Source organism: Parasteatoda tepidariorum, chromosome 6 (assembly GCF_982258835.1).
Source record: "Parasteatoda tepidariorum strain Cologne lab strain chromosome 6, Ptep-v5.0, whole genome shotgun sequence".
NCBI classification, from domain to species: domain Eukaryota; kingdom Metazoa; phylum Arthropoda; class Arachnida; order Araneae; family Theridiidae; genus Parasteatoda; species Parasteatoda tepidariorum.
In genome coordinates this window covers 50,490,123-50,517,979 of record NC_141760.1, presented here as the reverse complement: position 1 = coordinate 50,517,979, position 27,857 = coordinate 50,490,123, and the positions used below count along the sequence as shown (strand labels likewise).

The 27,857-nt window shown below is 28.8% G+C and overlaps 1 protein-coding gene across 7 annotated transcripts in view; it reads right to left on the bottom strand.

Annotated features, from left to right (window-relative positions):
- Positions 1-12,128: 12,128 nt before the first annotated feature.
- The window catches only part of LOC107447687 (teneurin-m), a 402,481-nt gene continuing 386,752 nt past the window's right edge, over positions 12,129-27,857 (bottom strand). For all 7 annotated transcript variants that reach the window (XM_087165830.1, XM_043040120.3, XM_087165832.1 and 4 more), the window contains 8 exons: positions 26,986-27,235; positions 25,498-25,733; positions 24,436-24,593; positions 22,553-23,597; positions 21,488-21,753; positions 19,931-20,239; positions 17,680-19,279; positions 12,129-15,804 (listed from right to left, as the gene is read on the bottom strand). In XM_087165830.1, coding sequence (XP_087021956.1) covers positions 14,936-15,804; positions 17,680-19,279; positions 19,931-20,239; positions 21,488-21,753; positions 22,553-23,597; positions 24,436-24,593; positions 25,498-25,733; positions 26,986-27,235 — 4,733 coding nt within the window. In that variant the 3' untranslated portion in view covers positions 12,129-14,935. The remainder of the gene's footprint in view (positions 15,805-17,679; positions 19,280-19,930; positions 20,240-21,487; positions 21,754-22,552; positions 23,598-24,435; positions 24,594-25,497; positions 25,734-26,985; positions 27,236-27,857) is intronic.

Here is a 27,857-nt window from a genome sequence, read left to right as displayed (position 1 = left end):
GTAAGTGAACGTATAAGAATTTATTTTTTGTAACGGTTTTACTTTTTCTTCAATGAAAGAGGGTAAAACTTTTTCTTCCGCATTCATTGAGAAAGGTGCACCCATTTTGGTACACCAAGGTTTTTTTTTAATTCCCTGATCGACACGTGACGAAGGTCAATGCCGCCTAGAAAGGTGGTAAAATGTCTAGCTTGGGTTTTATTTTACATTTATGTATGAATTAAGATTGAAGAGCTATAAATGGATGAGAATATTGAATACGACTAAAATTTTATTGAATAAACTAAAGTAAGATCTTTCCATCAAAATTATAATTTTTTTCTTCCAGAAATGTCCCTTAGCACTAAATGTCCTTCAATAGATTCTTCATTGTAAAAATGAAAGTGTGGAAAGTGTCATCTAATGTGTGGAATTTTTTTTTTGTATGTATTGATACATTTTGATCATAATTAAATTTGTGCGCGTTTTCAAAATTGACTAAATATGTTGTTCCTCTAAACTGTGAATTGAGAAGTGATGATTGAACAAAAACCAATTAGACAAAAAGCGCCCTTTAGAATTCGAATCCATCGAAAATAAAGGCATGTTTATTCAGAGAAACTAGATTTTTGTGTTTGATTTCGTAACTTAAAATATCGTCTGCTCTTAGCAATTAGAATAGTGAAGGTTTGGCTCTCAAATCATTAATATTGAGTTTTAGTAGGTGAAAATTCGATTATTAGATCAAAACTTATTCTGGGTGTTCAGTTGTTTTTCGCATTTTGCTTAATATTTTTCATAATTAAGTAAAGCAGCCATTGCAAATATTATTAATAGGTTACGTTCTGTTTTTGAATAAATAAACATATAAAGTTAAAACATAAAAGAATGTTGCAAAAAACTGTTCGATAATATTATAAATTTTACCGGCATTATAAATAGCCGTTAGACAAAAAATAGAAAAATTTTTAGTAACATTTCTAGTGGTATTTGATAACTACATTAATTGTCTCCCAAAAATAGATATTTCTTTTGTAATCGTAGTCTATCATATATGACAATTGCAATTTAAAATTTGTAATAACATTCTTTAGTAATACTTAGAGCACTATTTTTATTAGTTGAGCACATCATTGAGGAATGCAGTTTCGAAACGTCATTCAATTTACGTTAGTAGATTTATTACGGTAGCAGATTATTTTCTAATCTATCTGCCGATAATTTTACAAATACTGCTGTCTGGAGTGGTAGAAACACAAGAACAAACACGCGCGGAGATAAAATCGAAAAATTGTGAAACAAAAAAATAAAATAAAAAAGAATAATAAAAAATAATAAAAAAATTTCCCAGGGCAGGGTTTTAAGTTTACCTTTGTAGCAAAGCATTTATTTAATTTAAGCAGAAACTAATGGGGAAAACTTTAAATGTTAATATTTTTTCCCATTAGACATTTTAAAATATTAAATTAAATTAAAGCAGAATATTAAATTTATATTCTGCTTAAAAATATTAAGCAGAGTATTTAAAATATTAAATTTAACCAGAAACTAATAGGGAAAACTTTAAATATTAATATTTTTCCCCATTAAACATTTTAAAATATTAAATTAAATTTAAAGCGGAATATTAAATTTATATTCTGCTTAAAAAATATTAAGCAGAGTATTTAAAATATTAAATTTAACCAGAAACTAATAGGGAAAACTTTAAATATTAATATTTTTTCCCATTAGACATTTTAAAATATTAAATTAAATTTAAGCAGAATATTAAATTTATATTCTGCTTAAAAAATATTAAGCAGAATATTTAAAATATTAAATTTATTTAATTTAAGCAGAAACTAATTGGGAAAATTTTAAATACTAATATTTTTTCCCATTAGACATTTTAAAATATTTTTTACGAAATAAATGACTGTACTCAATTACTAAATTCTATACCACGCCCAATACTGTGTTGTTATGCTGTCGGTTCAAATAAAGTAGGAGTGTTACTCGGTGGGCTTAAATAAAATATACATGTTATTCTGTTGAGTTTAAATCAGATATGAATGTACAGTTTAAAATTAATAGGGATGTTTTGTGGTTGAGTTCGATTATTAGATTAAAATATTATTCGATTCGATTATTAGATTGAAATATTTTTTACAAAATAAATGAATGTACTCAATAACTAAATTTAAATACAAAGAGACAACAACCTTATGTAAATGTTACTGTTGTACTTAAATTAAAAATGAATGTTAAGGGCTGGATTAGTTTAGGTAGTTGGCACGGAATATACTTTTAGGCGCCGGTACGACTTTAGGTAGAAAAACCGAAAAGTCTATATTCCTCTCCTAACACTGTGTTATTATCCAGTGATTTAAAATAAAAAATGAGTGTTACGCGGTGCGTGTAGATGAAATATGAATGTTATGCTGTTGAGTTTAAATCAAATATGAACGTTATGTAGTGGACTAGTTTGTCACAAGAGCCAAAATTTCTCTACCGCACCTAATACTGCTTTGTTATGCAGTCGGTTCAAATAAAATATGAGTGTTGCTCGGTGGGTTTAAAATAAAATATAAATATTATGCTGTTGAGTTTAAATCAGATATGAATGTTCAGTTTAAAACTAATAGGAATGTTATACCGCTATGTTCGAATCTAAACTTAACCCAAAAGAATTGAAGTTCGCAACTGTTGTATTGAATCATACTGTATACAAATGGAAGAATCATATTAATCTTTAACAGCAAAAACATCTTTGTTCGAATTTAAAATTTTTATGTGACTAAAGTTTTTAAATGTAACCTAGGAAAATGATTCTGATAGAATTCCGTTTAAAAAAGATAAGTATACGAGTATCTTTCGGTTAAAACTTGGTATATTTAATCTAAACTAAATAACAGGCTTTAAAAGCTAGGGGACTTGGGCAAAACATTGCATAAAGCAGCGAGACACGACTTTTAAATATTTATAGACTGATTTTTAAGACACTTGCTTATTTTTCTATTTATGAAATTTTTTTAAAATTTATATGATTATTCATGCTTGCTGCTGATCATCAACTCCCATGATTGCTTCGTTATAATATTTTGCTTCTTAGCGCAAAACAGTTTGTTTTTCAAAAGTAAACAATTTTCACTTTCGTTTGCTAACTTCGTACTTACCACTTCCAAACATTTCTCGCTCCTTATTTCTAAACATTTATTTGCAAACATTTTAATTAGTTATACATGTTTTTTAAAATAATAGTTAAAATTGAAACTTTATGGTCATAACAAATTTATTCGGTTTATCAATGTAACTTTTCAATTTTGTTTTTTAAATCCCTATATTTTTGGTAACAATAAAAACTTGTTAAATGTTTTTCGTCCAACTAGATTATTTAGTATTAATGCAAACATTTAATTCTTAATAATGTCTTACAATTTTGCAATCATTATTTTAATTTAAGATGTTGACTGGATGTTGTTTTACACAAAGCTTATCATGAAAGTAAATGCAACTTATTAACTCTTTCATTATTGTATTAATAAATTATAAATTATAATATATATGTATTAATAAATTATAATATATATGTGATGCTTTTATACGCTTCGTGGATTCTTAAAAATTGCAAAATTATTACTGTCACCAGTGATGCTGAATTAATTGTGTTTGTGTTTTTAGGTACTACTGACTGCTGGTACTTTAGTAATTAGTACTGCAGTTATAAGTACCTAATTTTATTTCTTTTAAAAAATAGCCTATATAGATCCTGTGGTAATAGGTTTTTTACGGCCCCTGGAAAAAGATAAGTGCAAAATATGTCTGTCATAAAATGTCACGTAATAAGGTAATAACACATTTATAATCTTAATAAGGTAATAAAAATTTTATATTAATGACAACAAAGAAATCTGAATTTAAATCTTGTGATTTATATGTCCAATGAGAATGCGCATTGAATTGACTAAGCTCTTCACTCAACTGTCCACTGGTAATTCATCGATGAACAATCAGTGTAGAAACAACTAGTAGGAATACATTTAAATTGCGATGTGAATATGAATTATCAAATAGGAATGGTGCAAAGGACAATTGATGAATTTATGCCACTCAGTGACATAGTTCAGCCTCTGGCTTAGACATTCCTATTGCGCAAACCAGTCATCAATTTCAAATTAATTTAACGAATATTGAAACAGACAAAACAGAAACAAAGGTTACATGAATTTTCATAAATGAAAATAATTGGGTAAGTACGATTTTTGTCCCATTTCAACTCTAACCTGATTCACTATTTTAGTAAAAATAAGTGTGGGGGGGGGGAGGAAGGAAGAAGAGACGTCTGAAAAATAGAGAAAATCTCTGTGACTTTCTAATTTAACTTAAATCCCACTTAAGAGTTTTTTTCTCTTTTTATGTACTTTTTGTAGCTACAAAAAATATTAAACACTCCTGATATTTCTTTTTTGCGTGACTTTTAACTTTTATTTAATAAACGTAGGTATATAGCAGGGGTGACCAAACTCCTACATAGTCGAGCCATTTTTCAAAATTTAAAATTTTTCGCGAGACGCAATTAAATACGTATTTAAAAGGTATGCAAAAAAGGTATTAATTTCTTTTTTTTACATAAATTATATTTATTGAAAACATATAAGTAAAAGTACAAAATATGGGTATTGAATTTAAAATTAAACGCATTTATTTTACCTCTCTTGATAATTCTTTAAAATTAAGTGAATAATTGGTGACAGCACTTCTCAGTAATTCTTTGAGATGCTGGTTAGTTAATACTGATCGGTGTTTGGATTTCACGAATTTTAAAGTGGAATAAAATGATTCACGTAAGTACGTTGTTCCGAATATTGAAATAATTCGACAAGCACCCTTTTTTAATACAGGATACTTCGATTCTGGTACAAATTTCCAAAATTCAGTAATTGACATCGACTTATATTTTAATTGCAGAGCTTGATCTTCTGGCATCTCAATAAGTTCTAATTCTCCAGATGCTTTTTGTGTCATAATTATATTGGAAATGGAAAACTCACCTTAAATTGAACAGCGTTGCACTTAGTCTTTCATATTAGTTCTCAGTAATTTAAAAGACATTTTGAAATACATACGGAACGATAATAATTTTTTAAAGTATAATAGCACAAAAATGAAAAGGGAACTCGGGTACATTTATCGAGAGCCACAAATAATCCTTCAAAGAGCCGCATGTGGCTCGCAAAACGCAGGTTGGCCACCCCTGGTATATAGAATAGTGCAGGGGTGGCGAACCTTTATACACCAACGTGCCATTTTTTCTAAAAAATTGTTTAATGAAATCACAGAATCACGTCAAATAATTTTGACTTCATGATTATTGGGAAAATAATAATACTAAATACTATCAACTCAAAGCTCTTTATTTACATTGAAAAGAAAATACATTTTGCAATGTCTCAGTTATACGCGTAATTCAACTTAAAGTAGCATCAGTGGGACTTCTGTTATTGCAGATTAAATGACAAATAACTTATATTAGGTTGTAAGATATTAGTTTAAGCAAGACTGTTGATTTTTTTGCTAGTTATTTATTGTTAGCTTGCTTTTTATGGTTATTAATTGTTCTTTTAGCATTAATTGTTAATTTTTTTATTAATAATTGTTTATTATTAATTTTTTTTTTTTGTGAATTTCAATTTAATTGTTACATATGCTTCATAGTGTGTGACATTTGTGTAATAACAATTCATAGTGCAATAACAATTGTGATCGGTGGCGTGCCCAAAATATTGTGTCGCGTGCCATTGGTTCGCCATCCCTGGAATAGTGCATAAGTTTAATTTTCGAACATGATAAAAATTCAGTTTACTACAATTAAACTGTGGTAAATAATTTTCTTATTTTTCACCATAAATTAGCATTTCATTGATTAAAGAAGGTGCTAATCATTATATATTTTTATGAGTATTCTGGCTGAATCGTGAAACATCTTCAAATATCAAGGTATAATATAAAATATTTAAATTTAACCGCTAAAACAATTAATTTAGGGTAAATTTGGGATATACTCCTTATTATTTTTGATGCAAAATGACATTCGTTGAGGTCAACGTGGCTTTAAATATTTAATGGTTTTATTTTTGGGACATTCAACATTTTTATTACTGGTAGACAAAATAAACGGTTTTCCTTTAAGTTTTATTCCTTCCCAGATTCAATATTTAAAAAAATAATGATGAAAGCTTGGATTTTTGTTTAATGTCAAAACCAATTGACCTTACTATTTTGCAATCGATAAGAACACCTGACAAAATCATTTCATTTGATAACCTTATTTATTTTTTACTGTATTTACGTAATATGTATTCTTAAATTGAATTCTGATCCTCTCATTGTAAGACTAAGCGATTTCGTTTCAGACATAAATGATAATTCTTTTTATCACGTTAAACATAATGTTATCACGTTGCATCTGCTTTGGATAATAATAATAACTTCGACTCTGAGTTTCATACCATTAAAAAACATCGTGCATTGACGTTATGGCAACTTCAACTGATCTTATAGCTGGTGAAAAAATTACTCTTGTTTGGACAGTAAAAAACTTTGTTTATTATCCTTGCAGAGTAAACGAATGTATTCTAAGTCCTAAATTTTTCATGAAAAATCGCATGGCGGCTTGTTGGCGGCTTTATTTTTATCCAAAAAGTTTATCTGATACAAATTATTCATCATGTGGTGTGCTCTTAGAAGATTGTGAAGGAAATAAGAAAGACTGTAAATTTGATTCCAATATTTCAGTAATTCTAGGAGATTTCTCGTTAAATGGCGTCAATGCTGATTGGACAGCGCATGGGGATAATTGTCTGGACATCGATCGAACTGAATTGATGAATAAAAAACCTGGCAATGATACGCTGACCATCTATTGCGATATCTGGGATTCTAGTTCTGAACCAGTTCGAACAATATTCTGCAGTGCTCGCACAACAATCAGTAAGGAAACTAGTTATTCGATTTGCAGAATAAAAGATTTCAGCCTTCGCCAACCGAATGAGGTATATAACTATCACATCTATTTCGCTTCCCAGAATCTTCCTTTGTTTGTTATGAGTGTGAATTTGGTTGGTGTATACACTTTAAGTGGTGGAAAATACCAAATACAAATGAAAAAATGGAAAAGACGAAATCAAAGCATCTCTAATAAAACCCCGGTTTTTGTATCCAGTAAAATATCACTACTGGACAAAAATAATAAAATTGCTGATTTTGTTTCGGATGAGTTTTTATTTGATGGTGAACAGGAAGAACTATCGTGGAACCTTCCGTATTTTATTACCAAAAAACATCTTATGACCAACCACGAGTTATACTTGCCAGATGACACATTGTCATTATTATGTGAAGTGTCTCTTTCTTACGGTGTAATTTCTGAGCAAATAGAATTATGTACTTATCATATTCCTAACTCTTTAAAAATGCCAGAAGGATTTTGCACTTTTCTAAATAAAAGTAGAATTTTATCAGAAAAAATGAAAAATAAGCACGATCAACAGGTAGGAAAAAATATGGAATCTTCACAACACGAAAAGTTTATTTGATTATGGAAAGGTTATTTTGAGATGGACACGAGAAATCTGTGGAACTATCATACTTTATAAACGAAGTACCTCTGCAATGGCTCTTTCTTATGGTGTTCTCATTCAGCGAACATAATTTTTTTTCCTGGTCATTATTATTCTAATTCCTGTAAAAGCTAAAGAAGTACTATTTTCTGTTCTAAATGTAAGTGAAATGGAAATTTTCTTTGGAGGGGCGAAGCAATGAGAGGAGAACGAACGAATATGAGCAATGGACAAAAGAAAGAACGAATATAGAATGGAAATTACAAATCTTGATTCTTAAATTTGCTTTTTTTGTTGTAAATCAAGAGTTACGCATTTGAACAATATTTCGTTATTTAAAAGGACTCTTTTTAAGAATTCTTAGACACGGCGTCTTGTTTATTAGACAACATGTGGTAAAATTTTATAAGTTAAACAATAATTTTTTTCTTCCTGTTTGAATGTCTTTACATAGCGATAGTATATGTAAAAATACAATTTGTTTGTTGATGAAGTATTTGATTTTAATGAAAAATTATAAGAAATGTAAGGAATTTGGTTCTTTTGGACAGTTTTTTGACGTATAAGTAACTTAATATTTGAATGTAGTGGGAATAGTAATTACAATATATTCCTAAAATTTGTAAAAAGTATTAGAAATTAAAATTTAAAATTTTTTATGCAACAATTAAAATTAATTAAGAATATAATTAATTAAATTCAATTTGTTTTAATTTTTTTTTCTCATTTATTTTTTTTCTAACCTGCATGTTTCGAATTTAAAAAAAAATCGCATTTAAAGCTCAGGGCTCAGGAAATAGGAAGAAAGCAGATTTTTACTCTTATCATTATCTAATTCTTTTCAAAATTGAAGTACTCTTCACATTTATCTAAGTGAAAGTGATAAAAGAAATTTTATCAGGAAAAAAAAAGAAAGAAAGAAAATAAGGCAGTATGTCAAAAGCTAAATATTAAACGTAGAATTTGTATTTTTGTAAAGGACTTTTCTTTCTTATTTAGAGAATTAGTGAAAGTAAATAATAAATTTACTTTTGAATAAACATTTATAGTTTTTTAAAAAAAATGTTAATTAATCTCATTTTAATCTTCATGTCTCTCAGGAAGCATATTCTCCAATTTTTATTATAAACTGGTTATAATTAATATTTTTCAATCTTATAATAATAATCATTTCATCTCTTTCCTTATTATTACTATTAACTTATTAATTGTATTTTATGTACAATACTAACAGTATTAAAAATAAACGAATTCCATTTGTTTTCTTGCTAAAATTTAAGAATTTTTTTTAAATGAGTTCTTTTATTTCATTGCAGCTTTAAGTTACTTAATATCAATTTTGATATTTAAAATGAATAATAGACATAAAATTTTTTCAAAACATTTATTTTTTGTAAATCAAAATTTTTTTTGGAGAATAAATGAATTATTACTGATTTTAATTAATTAAAAATGCAGCATAAGAAAATAAATATAGTTAATTGTCTGCGAAAAACTAATAAAAAACTGCTAATGCCATTATATGTTATTGCATTTTTAAAGCACTTAATTAAATGTAATGTTCAAAATGTTATTTGATTTATTAAAAGTTTTTTGAATCTCTTTTGTTTCACAGTAGTTTAAAATATCTAATATAAATATATATATTTTTTGTATTAATAATGTGTATAACACATTTTCAAAATATTTATTAATATCAATCAAAAGTACTTTTTTTGAAAGCGAATGAATCTTGGATTTAATTTCAAATAATAAATGTTTGGCTGCTTATGCGAAATATTTATTATTTCACTTTTAAAGTAGTAAGTTGCAAACAATGTTCGAGTGCTGTTAGTTAACTCAAATGTAATCTACATTTTAGATGCAATATTTTGTGAAAATAAATGCAATGCAATATGAAAAACAAATTATGTTAACAAAATAAAAAAATAATCTTATTTTTGCATTGTTTTTTCTTAGGCATATATTTTTATATAACATTTTTGTGACACTGAGTAAATTAACTGCGCGACAGAGGGGTCATCGAACATCCCCTCCCAGTGATAATGCCAAGAAAATCAAATTTCCAGGCAATGCTAACGGAAGCTTAGGAGCATGGGAAAAGAGCCAAAATTTGGCGAGTTATCGGTAGACAATATAGCCAAAACGAAAGCCAACCTTGTGTTATTAATATTAAATACTCTGGCTACTACTTAATCACCAAAAATACAGTTGGAATTGTATATAACCCTTTAATCGAAGAATTTTGGTGGTTAGAGAAATAAAGTAGTTTGAAGAAATAAAATTAAAAATAGATTTTGATATTCGATTTGTCTCTACACTGAATTAATGAATTATACATTTGAATAGAATTAAGAAAAGTTAGCCATTACATTAAAAATGTGATAAAAACTAAATAATTAGTTCAATTTAATTATAACAGGACTAAGAATGGTTAAAAAAAATTAAAGCTATTAAATGTGTAATTATTAAAATAGTAAAAAAAAAATATTTCCCAATTATTAAAATTCTCAATTAAATATTCTCAATTATGTTATTGTAAGTGCTATAAAGTCTAAAATGCAAAATATTAAAATTACAAAAATCAAAGATCACAAAGTTGTCCCATAGTTAAAGATCTTAATTATCAGAAGGTAAATCTAAAGCAGGTTTAAAGGATTTTCTCAGATCTTACAGTTTTGCTATTTTTTGGTTATGTGAGATTTTATACCAATCAATTACGAAACAAAATATTTTCTTTTAAACAACATTGCTTAAAGCAGCGATTCCCAAATGTTGATACTGTGAAAGACTTCAAGAGCAATAGTAAGGAATTTTTTAACCAGTTTTCCCCCCCAACAATTTCGAAACCCGACGAAATTATTAACGAAAACATTTAGATCTAGTTAAAAATCCGTTATTCATTTAGTAATTGAGTTATCGTTATGAAATTAAAGTAAAATGCCAATGGAAAAAAATGGCATGATTTTTTTTAATTATATATATTTTTAATAACAATATATAGAATGGAAATTAGTTATGGAAATTATTATTTTAAAAAAAAATTACGTTAGCATTTCAAATCATAATAAAATACGTTAATGAAGAATTATGTTTCCCTAATAACTATTTTGAGCTGTTCTTTTAAGTTTTCATTTCAATAAAAACAAATTCATTACGAGACTATATTCAGTTTCAGGGCTGTGAATTCAACTGTCAAACATAAAACATATTTTAAGATATAATGGTATAACGAAAAAAAATTTCGATCTTCTTTATTTCAAAATATAGTAGACTTTTATAGGTTAATACGTTTACAATTGTCTTTATATACTTTATTTACAAAGTTGGGAATCCGCAAAAAGAAGATCGATTATTTAGGGATCCATAGCGAATAGGAACTGCTGGCTTAGAGAATGCAAAATAATTAAAAAGAAAAAGATTTTTGATTGAAAGTTAAATAGTACTGTAACGTAAGTAGTTAACAATAATTGAGTGAAGCAGCTTTCAAATTGACAAGAATTGAGTAAAGCTGCCTTTGGTTTCAGAACAAACTTCTTTTTCAGAAGTTATCCAGAAAAAGTATTAGAATTTCCGAAAATATTTTTATTTTTTAAAATAATTGATAATTGTCCGTAATAATTTTGAAAGATAAACCTAAATTTAAAAACTTCTTTGAATAGTTGATTTTGATGCAAGCTGCTTCAATTACCAAAATTAGAATTTATCTCTTTTAATAATCGGTGGGAAAATATTTTATGGCACCTATTTTATACTGTATTTGAGCTATGTTTATTAAAAAAAAATAACAAATATCTGCAGAACTTTCGTTTCATAAAATTGTTAAAAAAAAGACCATTCTGATTATATATATGTAAAATTAATATTTTAAAAAAAAAATAATAGTTTTAGGATAAAATAAAATCTCAATGAGGATAATAAATACAATTTAAAACAAAAATTATAATTTGAAAGAAAAATAAGTCAACTGGGCACTTGCACTTCAAGAAGAGCTCTCATGCCCACACATGTGACCCATGTCGACAGCGCCTTCTAATCTTTATCAGCAAAATGGCATATTAAAGTTGAGCAAGTTTCTCTACATAAGTTAGCATGTTAATTAACGACAAGTTAATCATATACAGAGCCATATCGAACTAGTTGAAATATAATTCTTTCTCGGCAACTTATTTAACTTAGATTTATTTTTGTTTTGCGTACCAGGCAACTTCGATGCATAATTAATTTCATTATGTTCCACATGGCTTCATGCCTGTCTTTGTGTTAAGTCTCTATGTAAATATATAGTGAAATCTTTAAGAAAGAATCTTTGTGGAAGAATTTAGACTGTGCCACTTACGAGAATTGATACTTGACGGGCTTGGCTTACTCGAAATAGACTGGAAAGAACGGTTTCTAATATAAACAAATGCCACATTTCAACAACCAATCAGGATCGAGATACCCAAACTAAATCACTTGCAGGTATCCCATTGATGGTTTTAAAGCTAAAATGCCTCACATGAACAGAAAGAAAAATACTATTGAAAAAAAAGACAACTAAAGACATTAAAAATTTAATATACAGTTTATTAACATACATGACTTTTATTAATCAAATATAAATTTGCAGACCTGATTGTGCACTATTATTTTACAAACTTGGAAAAAAAGAGATCACTGAAAATGTTCAGTTTTTTTTTTTGCTTTTCAACAATCATAGCATAAAAAGAATAATCTTTCTATTACCCTGTGGGTTGTGCAGCAGCACCAGTATCCTTTTATAGAACCATACAGCCTCACATACATGCATACAAAATATAACTCATGTACAAAGATTTAATTGAAGGTGGGAATAAATTTCTTCCTCGTTTGCTCCCACCTTTAACTAATACTAATAAAATACTGATAAATCATTTCAAACAGGCATTAAAAAAAAAGAATGCTGAAAAAGTTTTCTAACTCATATCAAGAAGAAAATTTAATATGTAGTATTCTTTATTCTAACAATATAATAATTGCAGAAATAAATAAAGAGTACATCATTGATTTTTAAATTTTTTTTATTTGATTTTAATTAACCTTTATCATTAAAAATTTCAAATAAATATGCAACTCAACCTTGTTTTATTCAATACCATAATAAGTAACGTTATTTGTTTAAGCATTTCCTCAGTATCTATTGATTCTCATAGACAACTTTGTTTACTAAAAGGATTCATGTGGAATTGTATACTGTTGAAATAAATTAGTTTTATCCACTAGGGTTGAGAAAATATCAGAACTGAAATTTTTAATATATTAGCATTTCAGGAACTGAGAAACAACCTTTGTATAATTTTTTTTTAAAAATTAAAGCTGTGCTAATTACTCTTAAATTTCAAATCGCTTTTCTCTATTAAATTTAAAAAGCTCAATTTTAGTGTTTTAATTTTTTTTCAAAAAAGTAAATTAAAACAACATAAATTAAGTAGTACTGTATTTTTAAATAAAAAAAGTTTTTCAAATAAACAGAAATTGAGATTTAAATGATTTTAGAAAAGATCAATTGCCTTTATTTGAATTATTTTCGTAGTCTAAAATATAAGATTTGTTCAAATAAAAATGAGAATGCAAAAGCTGTAGTGTCTGTAGAGATGTGATGTTTGATTTAGTAATTGTGTATAAATTTTTTACCCCATACCAGAACATGCCAGAATGAGTGAGGGCATGTTAGTGATTTATTCCAAAAGAGTACAATATTTGTATACAAGACATATAATGTACAAGTATAGTTCCTTGTCTAAGACAGATGTTAAACGAATAACATGTCCAAATTCATAATTAATTTCATTTTGTATAAATTTACAAAATGGTCTCAATAACCCATCATATACTGTTCGTTTACAGATTTTTTGTACATGCTTATGTACTCTTGATTTCATTTTATTTACTTAGTATGACATAATTGTACAATATAACAGCAAAAATAGATGAATTTATATTGTACATTTATACAATTATGTAGGAATAAACAACTATCACCTGCAAAATGCTTTCACATTCGCAATTCTATTGGAACAAACATTATATAAAAGCTAGCATAAATTTTTTTTAAATTATAAAAGTCGAATTATTTAACCACCTCTAGATATATTTGAGCAATATACAATGCTTGTAGTTTATGACAAAGAATATTCTAAAATAATTTAATAGTTCTTTCTTTTTGAGTTGGAAAACTTTCCAGCACTGAGAAACATATGATCGCAAACATCAAAGTGATAAAAGCATAACTGAATATCACACAATAAATTTGATAGTGATAAATAATATGACAAATTATAGCATTTATTTATACCACATTTTTAAAGTAAAATGAGAAAAAATGTGCATTGTAAAAATATGTTGATTTCAAGTGCAAATAGCATTTACGTCTTTAAAAAATGTTTTCTGTAAACTCTTCATAAATCACTTTTCCCAAAAATTCATATTAGTTTGGCTAAATATTTAATATTTTCTTAAGCAGAATTAAAATAGTAGAAGAAAAATAGCTGACTAGTGAACTAAAGAAATTTACTATTGTGAAATTTTTTTTTTTTTTTTAAACTTGCAAAAATACAAATATCAACACACTACAATTGGTCCATCTATATTGATATTTCAGTCATAATTTCAATTGTGTGATTCAAAATAATATGTATTTCAATACAGCCAATACATAAAACAAAATTAAATTTAAAATCAGAATAAAATACTTTTCAATTCCTACAGTTTCCTTCTACAAGTGTTTTGTCTGAAACTTCCATCATTATAGAATGATAATTCATAAAAGTTAATTTACATGATCAGATGAAGAGTAAAGTTCAATATTGCACAGTGCAAAGAAACTTGCTTTCAAAGGCTATTCTTTTCTTTAGTATACACATCGTAAAACGAATAAGAGCCTTTTTAAGTATCGCTAGTGTTAGCTTGGGTTCTAACCGCCCAAGATGCTGTCGAACAATAAATAGTCAGTCGAACAATCACAGTATGTTTCATAATGCATACCAGCATGTCTTTTTTTATTTGTAAAAATCTCTTTTGTACAGACACTGTGCATTCGGTTACTCTCACGCCTGAGTATAGCTCATAAAAGTGTGTTTTGGAAGTCGATGTGCAAAATTCGGACAGGATATCATAAAGCTTCTTTGAGTTGTACCTTAGTACATTGGATAATTTGAAAAGTTGGCAACCCAACATGGGTCAGAATCACAGGGGACATTCAGTCGAGTGAATGTGTGATCGAAAACGACATTGCTAAAAGACCATTAAAAAAAGTAGAAGAAACAGAACTCATCACTGATCCAACAGTAACAGTAGTCATAAAATATATCCATGCTCAATTTACAGCCTGTTTTTTACTTTGGCTTGCGTGGTCTGTTCCGCCTCTTCCGCAAGCTCTCTTTTTTGAAAATTATATTGTTTGGATCATCAACTAGTTCGGGAAATTGTCCAACATCATGGATGTAAGCACCATGATATTTTGCAATGCTACCACTGGATATAAGCTCATCTTTTTCAAGCTTTGACCATTCGTACATTCCTTTATGTCCTTTCATGGCAATGTCTTTTTCTTGTTGCCATGCTTCCTCTACAGCTCTGCGCTTACCTAAGCGAACTAAGCGACGAAATTCGTCATCGACTGTTGTCCCATATCTAATGTTCAAAATCATGCTGGGACTCTGCAGTTTTATGTCTACCTGACCACTACTTCCTTCATTTGGATCTACATTGTGCATGGTTATATTGAACATAGTACCCAATCTCTGCAACTGATCCCAATTCCTTTGTGCTCTACTGGCATCCTCTTGCACAAAGAAGAAAGAATCTTGTCCATTTTTGGAGAAATACAAATTCAACATATTAGTTTCATTAAACACAGTGACCACAACATCTCTCAATATATTGGGTCCATCAGACACTGTATTCACAAGCGCTTTGCCATTATTGTTTGAGAGCAAAATACCATCTCCCAATACTGACTGGATTGTGGTGAGGCGTGGATTCTTTTTGTCAGAAAATGTACTACTTATTTTGACCTCTGTCTTTGGAACAGTAGACAATTTGTAAAATTCCATTGCTTGAGAGTTGATGGCACAACTGATACCAGATATGGCGGGTGAACATTCTTGGATGTTAGAAAAGTCATTACAGGTCTCTTCAGGATAATAAGAAGGCATTATGTCATTAGTATTAAATCCAACAACAGACAGCCAATCTTTCAAATCTAAAAATACAAATTAAAATAATTAATAATATTTCACTACTAATCCAAAGTTAAGGAAAAGCTAATTTTAAAAATTGCATACGAAGTGAGTCTGAACAAGAGGCCAAAACCTAACTGGGAGATAAAATACATCGGCATTAGCAATATTCATCATAGAATGTATAAGCGGAACACAAGCAGTAAGAAGTTAGTTTTTACTGTCACATTTAAAGAATTAACTCCATGGAAAGATATTTTTTAGATAACATTTTATGCACAGAAATATGATTGATGTACAGTGTGCAAAAAAAAAAGGAAAAGAAAAAAGGACCACCCTGAATAAGTTTTGATCTAATGATCGGATCTTCATATACTAGGCCTCAATTTTAATGGCTCGAGGGGGTGACAAATATGCTAATTAATAAGTGCAGATGATATGTCAAGTAACGAAAGCAGATACTAAACGTACTTTCTCTGTAAAAACATACTTTTTTTAATGGATTCGGATTTCTGACAAACAAAATATAGGGGATAGCAGCAATCAGGGAAATATAGTCTCAATAGTTTGGTCAGGAAAGCGTTCCAAAGTTTGGACATCTTTATGTTAATTTTACTTTTTGCTTATTCCACTTTATCTCAAGAACTTTGAAACTGAATTGAAACATTTTTGCTCACACACAATTATAAAATTCGTTTATCCAAAGTTAATTCCATGCAAAATATAACTTTTGTAAATATTTATTTATTACTTTATTTAAAATTGGTCAAAATTTTTTTTAATTGTAAGGTACATAATTTTGTCTTGTTTTAAAAAATATAATTTTACGTGGCAAAATTTGAGCAAAATCAGTTGAATAGTTCTTGAGAAATCGAATTTTAAATATTTGAGATTCAATTTCTCATGAACTATTCAACCGATTTGGCTAAAATTTCGCATTTTGACATGCAAATTAAATTCCTTAAAATTATGTAAAATATTGTGTACCTTACAATTAAATTTTTCTAACCATTATTAAATAAAATAAAAAATAATAACTATTTACAAAAAGTTATTTTTTGCATGGATTTATCTTTGGACAAACGAATTTTATAATTGTGTGCAAAATTTTTTCAATACGGTTAAAAAGTTCTAGAGACATGGCGAAATATGCAAAAAGTAAAATTAATATTAAGGGTCCAAACTTTGGAGCACTCTCCTGACCAAAGTATTGGGACTATATCTTGTCCGTCAGAAATCCGAATCCACCGAAGAATATGTATATTTATTGTGAAAAAAGTATGTTTCTACGTCTGATTTCGTAACTTAAAATATCACCTGATTTTATTAATTAGCACATTTGAAATCGCCCCCTTGAGCCATTAAGATTGAGTCTTAGAGAGTAGAGATCCGATCATTGGATCAAAAGTTATTCTGTGGTCCTTTTTTTGCACTGTACAAGTGATTCTTTGCACACGAATTGTATCTTTTTCTTTTGAGCAGTTTCTTTGTACATCAATCTCATTCCTATGAATAAGAAACTTTCTGAATAATTTTTTTTTTCATTTTTGTATCAATTCTTTAAAAGTGACAATGGAAAACTACCTTTTAAATTCCCACTACTAGCGTTCCGATCATACATATTGCTCATGTTGATGCGTTCTATCGTCCAGTTAAATTTTACCATCTTGTTCAGAGTCACCCTGTATATTTATAATGTAGATAGCTTTTAACAAAAAAAATTAGTAATTTCAAATTTTTATTCTTGCTATTATTATCCTGCCAATTTTATGCTGAATTATTTTGCGTAATAGCAGTTCTAAGGGAAACTTATTTGAAGAAAAACTAATTTTTAAAAATTTTTTTTACTTGCTTTCTTTTAAATACAAAATATTAATAATTTGTGTAATAATACTAACCTGTGAGATGATTCTTTTCCAGGAATGGATTAATGGGATCATTGCGGTGGAATCTATGAAGATGCAAGTTATAAGGCTCTTGCAGCAAATTATGCATGGACCCCAGGTCTGGAACAAGCCACTGAGCTCCAAGCGGATCATAAACTCTTCCACCATAGTGTATCAAGTTAGTAAGAGGATCTCTTATTCCACCTTGAAAATCTATGGGCAAATAGAAGTCTGGATTATTGTCTGACAACATTCTACCGAAAGGAGTCCGGCTCATTTCTTTGATTATGACTCCTTCTGCATTGAATAGGGCAACAGGAGATCCTAAATGATCACTTGCAACATAATATTTCAAGCCATCCTGTTGGATGTACATAAGATGTCCACTGCTGTCATAAATGTAGATGAAGGTGGCTTCATCCTTTGGATAGTGAAGATGAGTCAGGCGGTTTTCATGAAGGGGATCGGAGTAAAAGAACTGAGTAACATTTCCTTTGTGATCTTTGCGAGCTATCAGCCTATTTTTATGGTCGTAGTAATAAAAGGTTTCATATTGATGCAGCTGGAATGCATGGGTAAGTTGACCATCAGCGTTAAAACTGAATTTTTCTTCACCTCTCTGTGCTATGTAACCTCTGTCATCTACAATATAGGCAACGGAGTCACCGTAGCCAAGTAAGCGATCACTGTCATCATATCTCAATGAAAGCTGATGTTGACCATCGTACACACTATTTAAGTTACCATTGATGTCGTAGGAGTATTTCCATCTATCACTTCCGGAAACTTCCTCCAAAAATCCATCTAGGGTGTAGTTGTAATTGTGGATACTAGCTGTACCTTCCCTGCCAATTTTCATGTGAGATTGCTTTACCCTGTTTCGATTGTCATATTTCAAATTCAACGAATATATCTCCTTATTCCATAATGTCACAGCTAATACAACAATCCTGCCATAGGCATCTAAGCCAATAGTTTTGGAATATTGTCTCATTTCATCTTGAATAAATATGCTGTTGACTTTCGGACGATGTATGATGAAATGCTGAATTTGTTCTAGAATTCCAGTTTCAGTGTTATATCGATATTTTATTTCAGATGAACTTTTGCCATTAATTTCCACTACAGCAGAAGACAGGCGGCCATCGTAGACGTATTTAAACTTAGCACCATCCATGCCACTTCTGCTGCTAAATCGATGCCTTTCTTCTTTGAGCAGTGATCCGTGATATCTATAATCCATCTTAACTTCTAGACCTGATGCCATTTTTACAACAGATTTTAACAGAGACTTGTGTTCATAATAAGTGAAATCAGTTCGCTCATTACCACAGAACAATGTAGTCAACATACCTCCTTCATCATATTTGTATAATACTCTGCCTTTGTTCTTTGGAAGGCGTTTGAGTAAAATTTGTCCAAACTCATTAGTTTGCAGGACATAAGGAAATTTGACACCTGGGGACAGATACAGAAGTTTGTAGAAACCAAATGATATTTGAATGGCTATTTCATGCTTGTGACCATTAGGCATGTTGATATTTTGAAGACTTCCCACTGAATCATATTGAAGTAGGTAACGGCTTCCACTTGGAAGAATAACTTCGGTAGGCTGAAAAAATAAATAATTTGAATGTCATGACAAAATCAATAAGCTATTTCTCTATCTTTATGGAATTACAACTTCAATAATTAATCATTAGCTTCTTTATTGCTCTGCTCCTTGGTCAAACTTGTATAAAAATTTTTCAGAGAAACATCAGTAGTTTATAGAATAACACAGAGAAAGAATCAATTTGTTCAGTAGACCCAGTTAGGACCAGTTTTATCCTCAAACTTAATTATGTAGACAAAAGGAACAATGATATGGATAAAAATTAAAGGTCCTTAAAAAGGTAACCTTTCACTCTAATCAATTAAAAAAAAATTCAAATTTTACTCTCTCTTAATATCTCTATATCCTTTGAAAAATGGATAGATTGCTTTTAACGTTAAATTTCTTTACTTAAAAAACTTAACTAATAAAAAATATTTTGATGAAATAGATTACACGTTCATAAGCTTTGATTTTAATTAAAACAGAATTTCCTTCTATGAGTGTGTACACTTTTAATAATAATTTATCTAAATTAAACAGTAGAAGTAATCATTACATGGATTGAAAATCTGTCAATTGCGTTTATAAAAATGACAAAAAAAGAAGTTAATATTTGATATATGATTTTAAATAAAACAGAAAATATCTGGTCAGATGTTAACTTACCAGTGAAGCAAGGTTGTCATCATATTTGTACATAAAACCAGAGCTATCAGAAAACCGTACATCAGCCAGACGTCCATTAATATCAAATGAGTAGTGCTCAGATAGCAATCCTCGTTCCCAACGCTCTAACCTACCAAATTTGTCATATTTCAATTGAACAGGCGTTATATTTTGACTTGGTTGCCACTGTATTGGTCGACCCAGTTCGTCATAATGAACTGTTACGAGTGGTATCTGATTTTTGTCATAAACTATTTCACTGTACTGCTCTCTATCAAATTCAACAGCCACGAGAATTTCACCATTTACCTGTTAGGAAAATCATATTTGGTATTTTAGAACATTACTTTATACATAACTTAGCCATTTTATTCATACACAACTAAGTTTTTTTAAAGATCAGTATAATAATATGATAGTTTTTAGATCAAATCAGTTTTGGTAAGTACTAGTTAAAAAATAGAAAGAAACAATAGGTGGTTTTAAGGATGATGAATTAAAGTGCAGTAAATTTGATACTGATATAAAAAATTACACATTACATTAGGGATTCATGTGCTAGTGAAAAAAGTAAAATCATTGCTTAATAAGTGACAAAAATCAAAGAAAGGAGGATAAAATGTACCTGTATAGGAAGAAATAAGTAAGAACTTGTTACAAATACATTGCATTTAAATAAACCATTTATAAAAATTATGAAAGATTAGTGTTTTTAACAATTAGAGAAAGGCAATGGAAAATATTATGTTAGAATGATAGTTATTTTCTGAATTGAAAGCATGTTAAAATAAATGTAACATAATGCTCATTTCTCAAAGTACATATGTTAGATTTAACTACAAATGCTATAGGGTAATGAGGCATAACACAGAACATTATATAAATGAAACTACTTGAAATTAAAAAACTTAATTTATTTTAAATTTTACTTTTTATAATTGTTTTTTGAAAAAATAAAATACACTTAGAGATAACTTAAGCAGTAGATTTAGGTTTATATGGGTGCAGAATTTTTTTAAAAAAATAAAAGGTGCTTGAAACTACTTTTGACACAACCAAATATAATTAAAAAAAACCTAAATAAGGTAAACACATTGAATGCCATGGGGTCACCGGTGACCGGCACTGAGTTTGTTCGTAGCGCCACAATGACCGGTGAAGCCAAGATTATTAGGAACACATAATTCGAGTAAATTTTTAATGCTTTTAATTTTTTTATATTATTATCGCTACTAAAATAGTTTGAAGAAATTAATGCAATATAGAACACACAAAAATCATTTTGGCCAGACGGGCAAGCCATGTAAAATTAGCGTGGCATTCAATGCGTCAACAAACAAATAAATGAAGAAACTTTTATTAAATTTTAGAAATTTCTAATAGAATAATCTACAGCATATTTTATATACTACATTTTTAAGTGATGACTAAACCTAATAGTAATGAGAATTTAATAAATGCTTGCATTTATTTGTTAAATTCTAAATAGATCAGTCAAATATACAGGTAAAAAAATATATAAGTATATTGTAATTTTCAAATCAAGAACTTTCTTACCTTCATTTTTCGTCCAACTTGAGTGATTTGCCTGTTTTTACCCTTTCCTTCTCTCCTCAAGTAATACTTCCATTCAAACCTTTGTATAACATCATCACTTAAAGTTGCCTTTACTTTTGTAGGCACGGGGAAGATTTCTCCCAAAACTTCATTTTGATCGGTAATAACGGGACTAGGCGCAGTTTCCATTTCAATAGTTTTGGAATCTTCCAATGCTAATATAAGGCTTCCATCTTGGTACTGAGTGATGCGTTGCTGCATCAAACCTAGAAATTGGAACAATTTTATTAAGGGGAATGCAACTATGGTTATCAGAAAGAAACTTATTATTAAAGAAATTATTTTTCTTAGTAAATAAATTAACTTTACATTTATTTTAAACAAATGTCACCTAGGGTTAAGGATGTTTTTATCTGATAGCTGATGTCAAAAGTAGATAAAAACATTTGTTAATGATATGAAAGCATGTCAGCCCCCCCCCTCCAGTGCGAAAAAATAACCATTAAGCGAAATTTAAATGTATGCAAAAAATGGAACCATCATTAAACAGTTTTGAAAATAAATTGATAAAATTGTAAACATTCTATTATAAATTCCATTTCTGCAATAAACAAATTGCTAAAATAGTTAGTTTAGAACTATAAAGCATTTTACATACTATGTTTTGCTAATATTTTTTTCAATTTTTCAACTATTCAATTCAACTATTATCAATTTTAGAATAGTTTATGGATTATCCTAATTTTGAAATACAGAAGTTTTGGTAATTTCAGAATAAAACATAATAATGTACCAGGTTTCACATCCTTCAATGTGCTTAAAAATAGTTTGTGCTATTTCTTCTGAACATATTTTTTATTAAATTAGCAGAACAACATAGTATTAAATACATAAAAAAGGTAGAAAATTATAAACAAATCTATCTTTCTAAATCTAGATGATTTAGAGATGAAGCCTGTTTCCTTTTCAAAGAGAAATAAAATAGCCAAGATATTATTTTTTTTAAAAATAGAATATTTAAACAGAAATTTGAAGGCATAAATTGAAATGTAAAATCAAACAAACCTGTCTTTCTTGAAACATCAAGTCCTCTAATCAACAAAGACATCAGTTCTTTATCATTTTGCAGAACTGTTACAGAAGCTCCTTTAATACTCAGATTGTAAATTAGTTTAATAATTTGGCCAGTTGGGGTAACAGCATGCACCAAGCGGCCATAACTATCATAATTATAAACAAAGGCTTTTCTTGAGCTGTCCAACTTGCTCTTAAGCAAACCCGTGCTTCCCTGGTACTCAAAAGATGTTTTAAAGTTGTCAGGCGTTGTAAACCTTTGAAGCATCTGCATCCGCGAGATCTCCAGAAGACATTTGCCACCCTGCGTATTCTCGATGGTATTCACCCGATTCGTGTAATCTCTCAAGATGTAAATCTTATTACCTGCTTCATCAGTAACAGTACTCAACTTTCCAAGACTAGTATTCACGTTATACGAAAACAAATACATCGTCTTTCCAGTAAGGATGTTCTTTGTAGCAACATGCTGGCCATGGCGGTTAAAAATATAGATTTCTTGCGTCTCCGAAGAATATATGTGGAATTCACCAACTTCATTGGCTTTTGGAAGTGAGGTAACGACGGATCGAATTCTCAAGTTACCTTGGTCACATATATGCAAACAACCATCTGGAGTTAGGGCTATTGACGATATTGTGCTGAGTTGAGATTTGGCTGCAAGATTATGATCTTCATCAAAGCACTTGCAATTGATATCAAGGCAGCTGCATTTTGACTCTGCGCCAGCATAGGTGACAATGCGACCCTCGCTGCTGACAACTCTAACTCTGTTGATCAATTGAGAGTCACTCTCAGCAATGTAAAGATCACCACTTGGTGAAAAGGATATACTTTGTGGAGATTCGAGGTAACTCTCGATGGCAATATCAGACTTTTCAGCAGATGGTGGTAGTATAGGACACTGCATTGGTCGGCCAGCAATGACTTTTAAACGTTTGTCAGGAGTCAAGCGTAATACTATGTGGTCGTCAAGAATGTGTAGGGAGTTGTCCAGGGGGTTTATGGCTAATTCTGTGGGCCATCTTAAATGAACCTATAAAAATAAAAGTTTTAGAAAATTTCATGAATACACATTTTTAGAGTTTTTGTCTCTATTTATATACACTAGGCTGCATATTTTATATGAAAATTGCACACATGACAATTTTTTTAAAATTAAATAAAAATATTTAGACATCAAAATTTTATTTACACCAGAAACTTAAATTTTCATTGAAATTACTAAGAATACAATATTCTAAATTTCCAAGTAAGCAATAGAATGTAATGGTGTATGGTGTTGTTCCACCAGAACTTACTAAGTAGCTAGGTGGAAACAGTTTGACGTAAAAATTTTAGCTAAAAGCGGCTAATAGTATAGTCACATACACTTAGAAAAAATTTCCCAGATTTTTACAGACTAATTTTATAATCAATTTTTCAGTTATGCCTTATACTTATACATAAAATATATAACAAAACACTTATGCTTGCAATTAAAACTGTATTACTTTTAGAACTTTATTACAAGACAATACCAATTTTTTAGGAAAAACTCATGGACTTCAATGCATATTGAACTTAAACTAATTAAATTTCTGATGTTTTAATTATTTTAAATAAATTTTCAGATTTTTATAGATTTATAAAATTATTTTTCCACATTTTCAATGTTCTGTGGCCACTATGGGCCCTATATTGCCCAAAGCCTTTCTAATAATGTAGAGCTTCTTACAACTTAAACACAAAGTTATACTCGAGTTATATTACTTTTTCACTTAAGTTCAATGCATCCCATATTCTAGTAACTATTTTGTAATGTACGCAGTTATTCAATTAGATTTTTCTCATAAATAAAAAAAATGAAATGTTTTGAACTTGATAATATTTACCTGGGATATTGAAACAGTTCTTCCACATGGGAAAGGTTTCCAGTGACTTTTGTGATAGTGATCTCCAATGATAGTATGAATAATTCCATTACGATCCATCATTCTAATGTTTGTTCCATCAGCTACATAGATTTCGCCATATGCAGAAACCGCAAGTCCTGAAATCCAAGAGGTAAAAAGAATTATGCAAAAAAGATTTCAATTAAAAGAAAGAAATATTAAATATTCTATCAATAAAATAATACTGAACATTATACCTTCAAAAATTAGAATTTCATCAAACCTTATATAGTTTTAAGCAAATGGCTAACATGATATACAGTAAGGAAATTAATTTACATGTACTTTTAAAAAATATGTGCTATTTTTTTAAGCAATACATTTTAAATTTAAGGTTTTGTAATTTATTGTAATGATCTAAAAGTCAAATTAAAATAGACTACAATTATTTCTTGCATTAATCTACAGTTAATTTTAATAAGGCATTAGGACATATTATAGTTAATTTTAATAAGGCATTACGACATATTAAAATAACTTTGAGCACTTTTTAACTCAAAATAAGGAAAATATAGAAAAAATTAAAACGTTAAGACATCAAAAGTAACCAGGGTTGCTACTCAAATCTGAAAAAAAAATTCCCTGTGTTTTCCCTGTACATATTATAAGCGATATATTAAGAGGAAACAACAATTACTGAGCTCTTGCGTGAGCTATAGTGGGCTAACTATATATATTAGTTTTAATTGCTAGAAAAACAGCTGAACATACTTAAATAATGCTATAGTAAATGAAATAGTTTAGTATAGCTGAAATATCATGGTTAAATATCCTATAGATTACGCTTTGAGTAGTCACCATTTTTTAAAAGACAAAAGATAGAAACAAAATTCCCTGTATTTTCCCAGTTTGTAAAGAAAAAATCCAAATTCCCTGTTATTTTAGGTGATTTTTAAATTCCCTGTATTTTCCAGGTTTTCCCTGTTCTCCCTGTGGAGTGGCAACTGCATCAACTAATATGGAATAATAAAAGCAATTTAACGACTATGTCATAATAATAACCTTTTGGATAGGCTAATTTGGCATCTCGAGCTTTTCGACCATCTCCACAAAGCATTTTGTCTCCAGGCAAGCATTTACCGCCATTACCAATTATAGCTTCAATATTATTTTTAACATCTGGTATGTTGTAGTAATCAACAGCTCGAAAAACTTGATGCTTTTCAGGATCTGATATATATAACTTCCCATCAGCAGGCCCAACAGCCAAATGATAACGATAAGCCACTTGAGCAGCACTGAAAACAAAATAACAATAATTATTTTTAATGTAGAAAAAGCAAAGTAAAAACTTATACGGTAATGAGATGGTAAAATTGAGTGCTTTAAAATTGCAATTGTTACATGCTTGTAGAATCCTGGGGATTCCAGTTTCAATATTTTAGATAAATAATATAACTTTATTTCAAATTGTTAATAAAAATTTTAATCATCGTTATTTAGTACAGAAACTTTAATTTTTTTAACAAATGCAGAGTTATGTTTTAAAAAGATATAGATACAATAATCATGCTGAAAAGCTCCTCTAACTTAAAATATTTGAAAAATAATTACTGTAGGACTCTGATTGCTTAATATTTTTGTTCGCAGAAAATGATAAATTTAATTGTTAATAAAAACTAGTAAAATAGCCTTTTTTTTAAAGTTTAATAACTTATCAGAATTCCTACTCAAATTTGAAAAAAAAAATTCCCAGAATTTTCTAGTTACATTGATTAAATTTCAATTAAAATCCATACCATATTTTATCTATACCAAGCAATTTTTCATCAAAAAACTTATCTTTTTAATTCGTAATGTCAAATATTAGATTGTGTGAGCAAAAACATATAATAGAAAGAGAATGGAAACACGAAAAAGTTTCCCTAAAACGTAGAATTTTATAAAATAATAGTAACAGATGTTAGAATTATTTAACTTAAATGTAAATAACTGATTAGTGTTACTAACAATTCTAAAACTGTTATTTTCCAAGTATGATATAGGAATTTTCCAGGTTCTTTGTAAAAAAAAACTGAGATTTCCCCTGTTTTAAGTGTTAAAATAAAAGGGAGCCCAGCTTATGCAATTTTTAATAGCATTTTTTTTTGTAATACATATTTATTTACAGAAAAATTATAAAAAGTAATAAACTAAAATTACAGTATATTTCCAAGTTCTTTTTCTTTTTTTAAAAAAAGGTTAAATTTCTTCCATTGGAATATTATTTTTGCTTAAGAGCCATTACTTTGATTAATTACTTTGAAGCGAGATATAATTTAAGGATTGGCAGCTGATTATTATTATTTTAGTGTATGCATCTTAATATTAAGTAAAAAAAAATATTTTGTGTAATCCATTAATCAACAACTATCTATCAATAAAATCTGTAATTAAATAATTAAAATCAATTTGGTAAGTATTTGCCATGTAAACTCAGTGTTTACAAGAAAAACGGAAATAAAAGATATAGTTGTATGTAGCCGTGAGACAAGTTCTGAACAAACTCACCTTAATTCTACCACAGTAGCAACATGGCCATCCAAAGAAACTCTGCGAATTAAGTTGAAATCTCCAACATAAAGACTTCCATCTGGTGCTGCTGCAAGAGCAACAGGTGCTAAAAGTCTTTGTTTCTTCGCAACACCATCACACTGGTGACAATGCATAGCACGCTGATGGCCATCTCCCATTGTTGTGACAAGAACCCTTGGCTTATTTTTAAGATAAATATTTGTACCATCACCTTTTTGTAAAATACCTAAAGAATAATTAATGAAATTTTATAATAAAGCAAAAATTACATTGTTTATATAATACTTAATTTTTATGAATATATTAAACAAATTTTTTTGGAACTCAGACTTATTATTTTATCCACATATTTTCACAAAAAACTAGCAAGTAGAATTTAGAGAAAAAAAAGGTAATAGTTCTGTTACTTTGGAAAATACATATTTTGAGCTTAAAAGAAATTCTTTATTTGTTTGATACATCTACTACTTTATAAAGTGAAATGCTAGGAATTTTAAACCACTTTCAATTTAACCTTTAATATCATATGTGTTATACATGTTGAGAGTTTTAATAATATTATATCCACAGAAAAATTTAATTAAAATCATTTTAATACACAAAATAATTTAGTTGCAATTATTTCAAACTGTTATGAGTCCACATATATACATTTTAGATAGCAAAATGCAATAAACAATGACTGTATTTCAAATAACAGTAAACATTTTCTGTTTTATTGATGAAATGATAGATGGATGTTTCAGACTTGTTTCTTTGTGTTATTTTCAAGCAGCTTAAGAAACATGTTAAAAAATGGAAAAGGAAAATTTTTGAAACTATGTTTGAAACACAGAATTCTTGGAAAA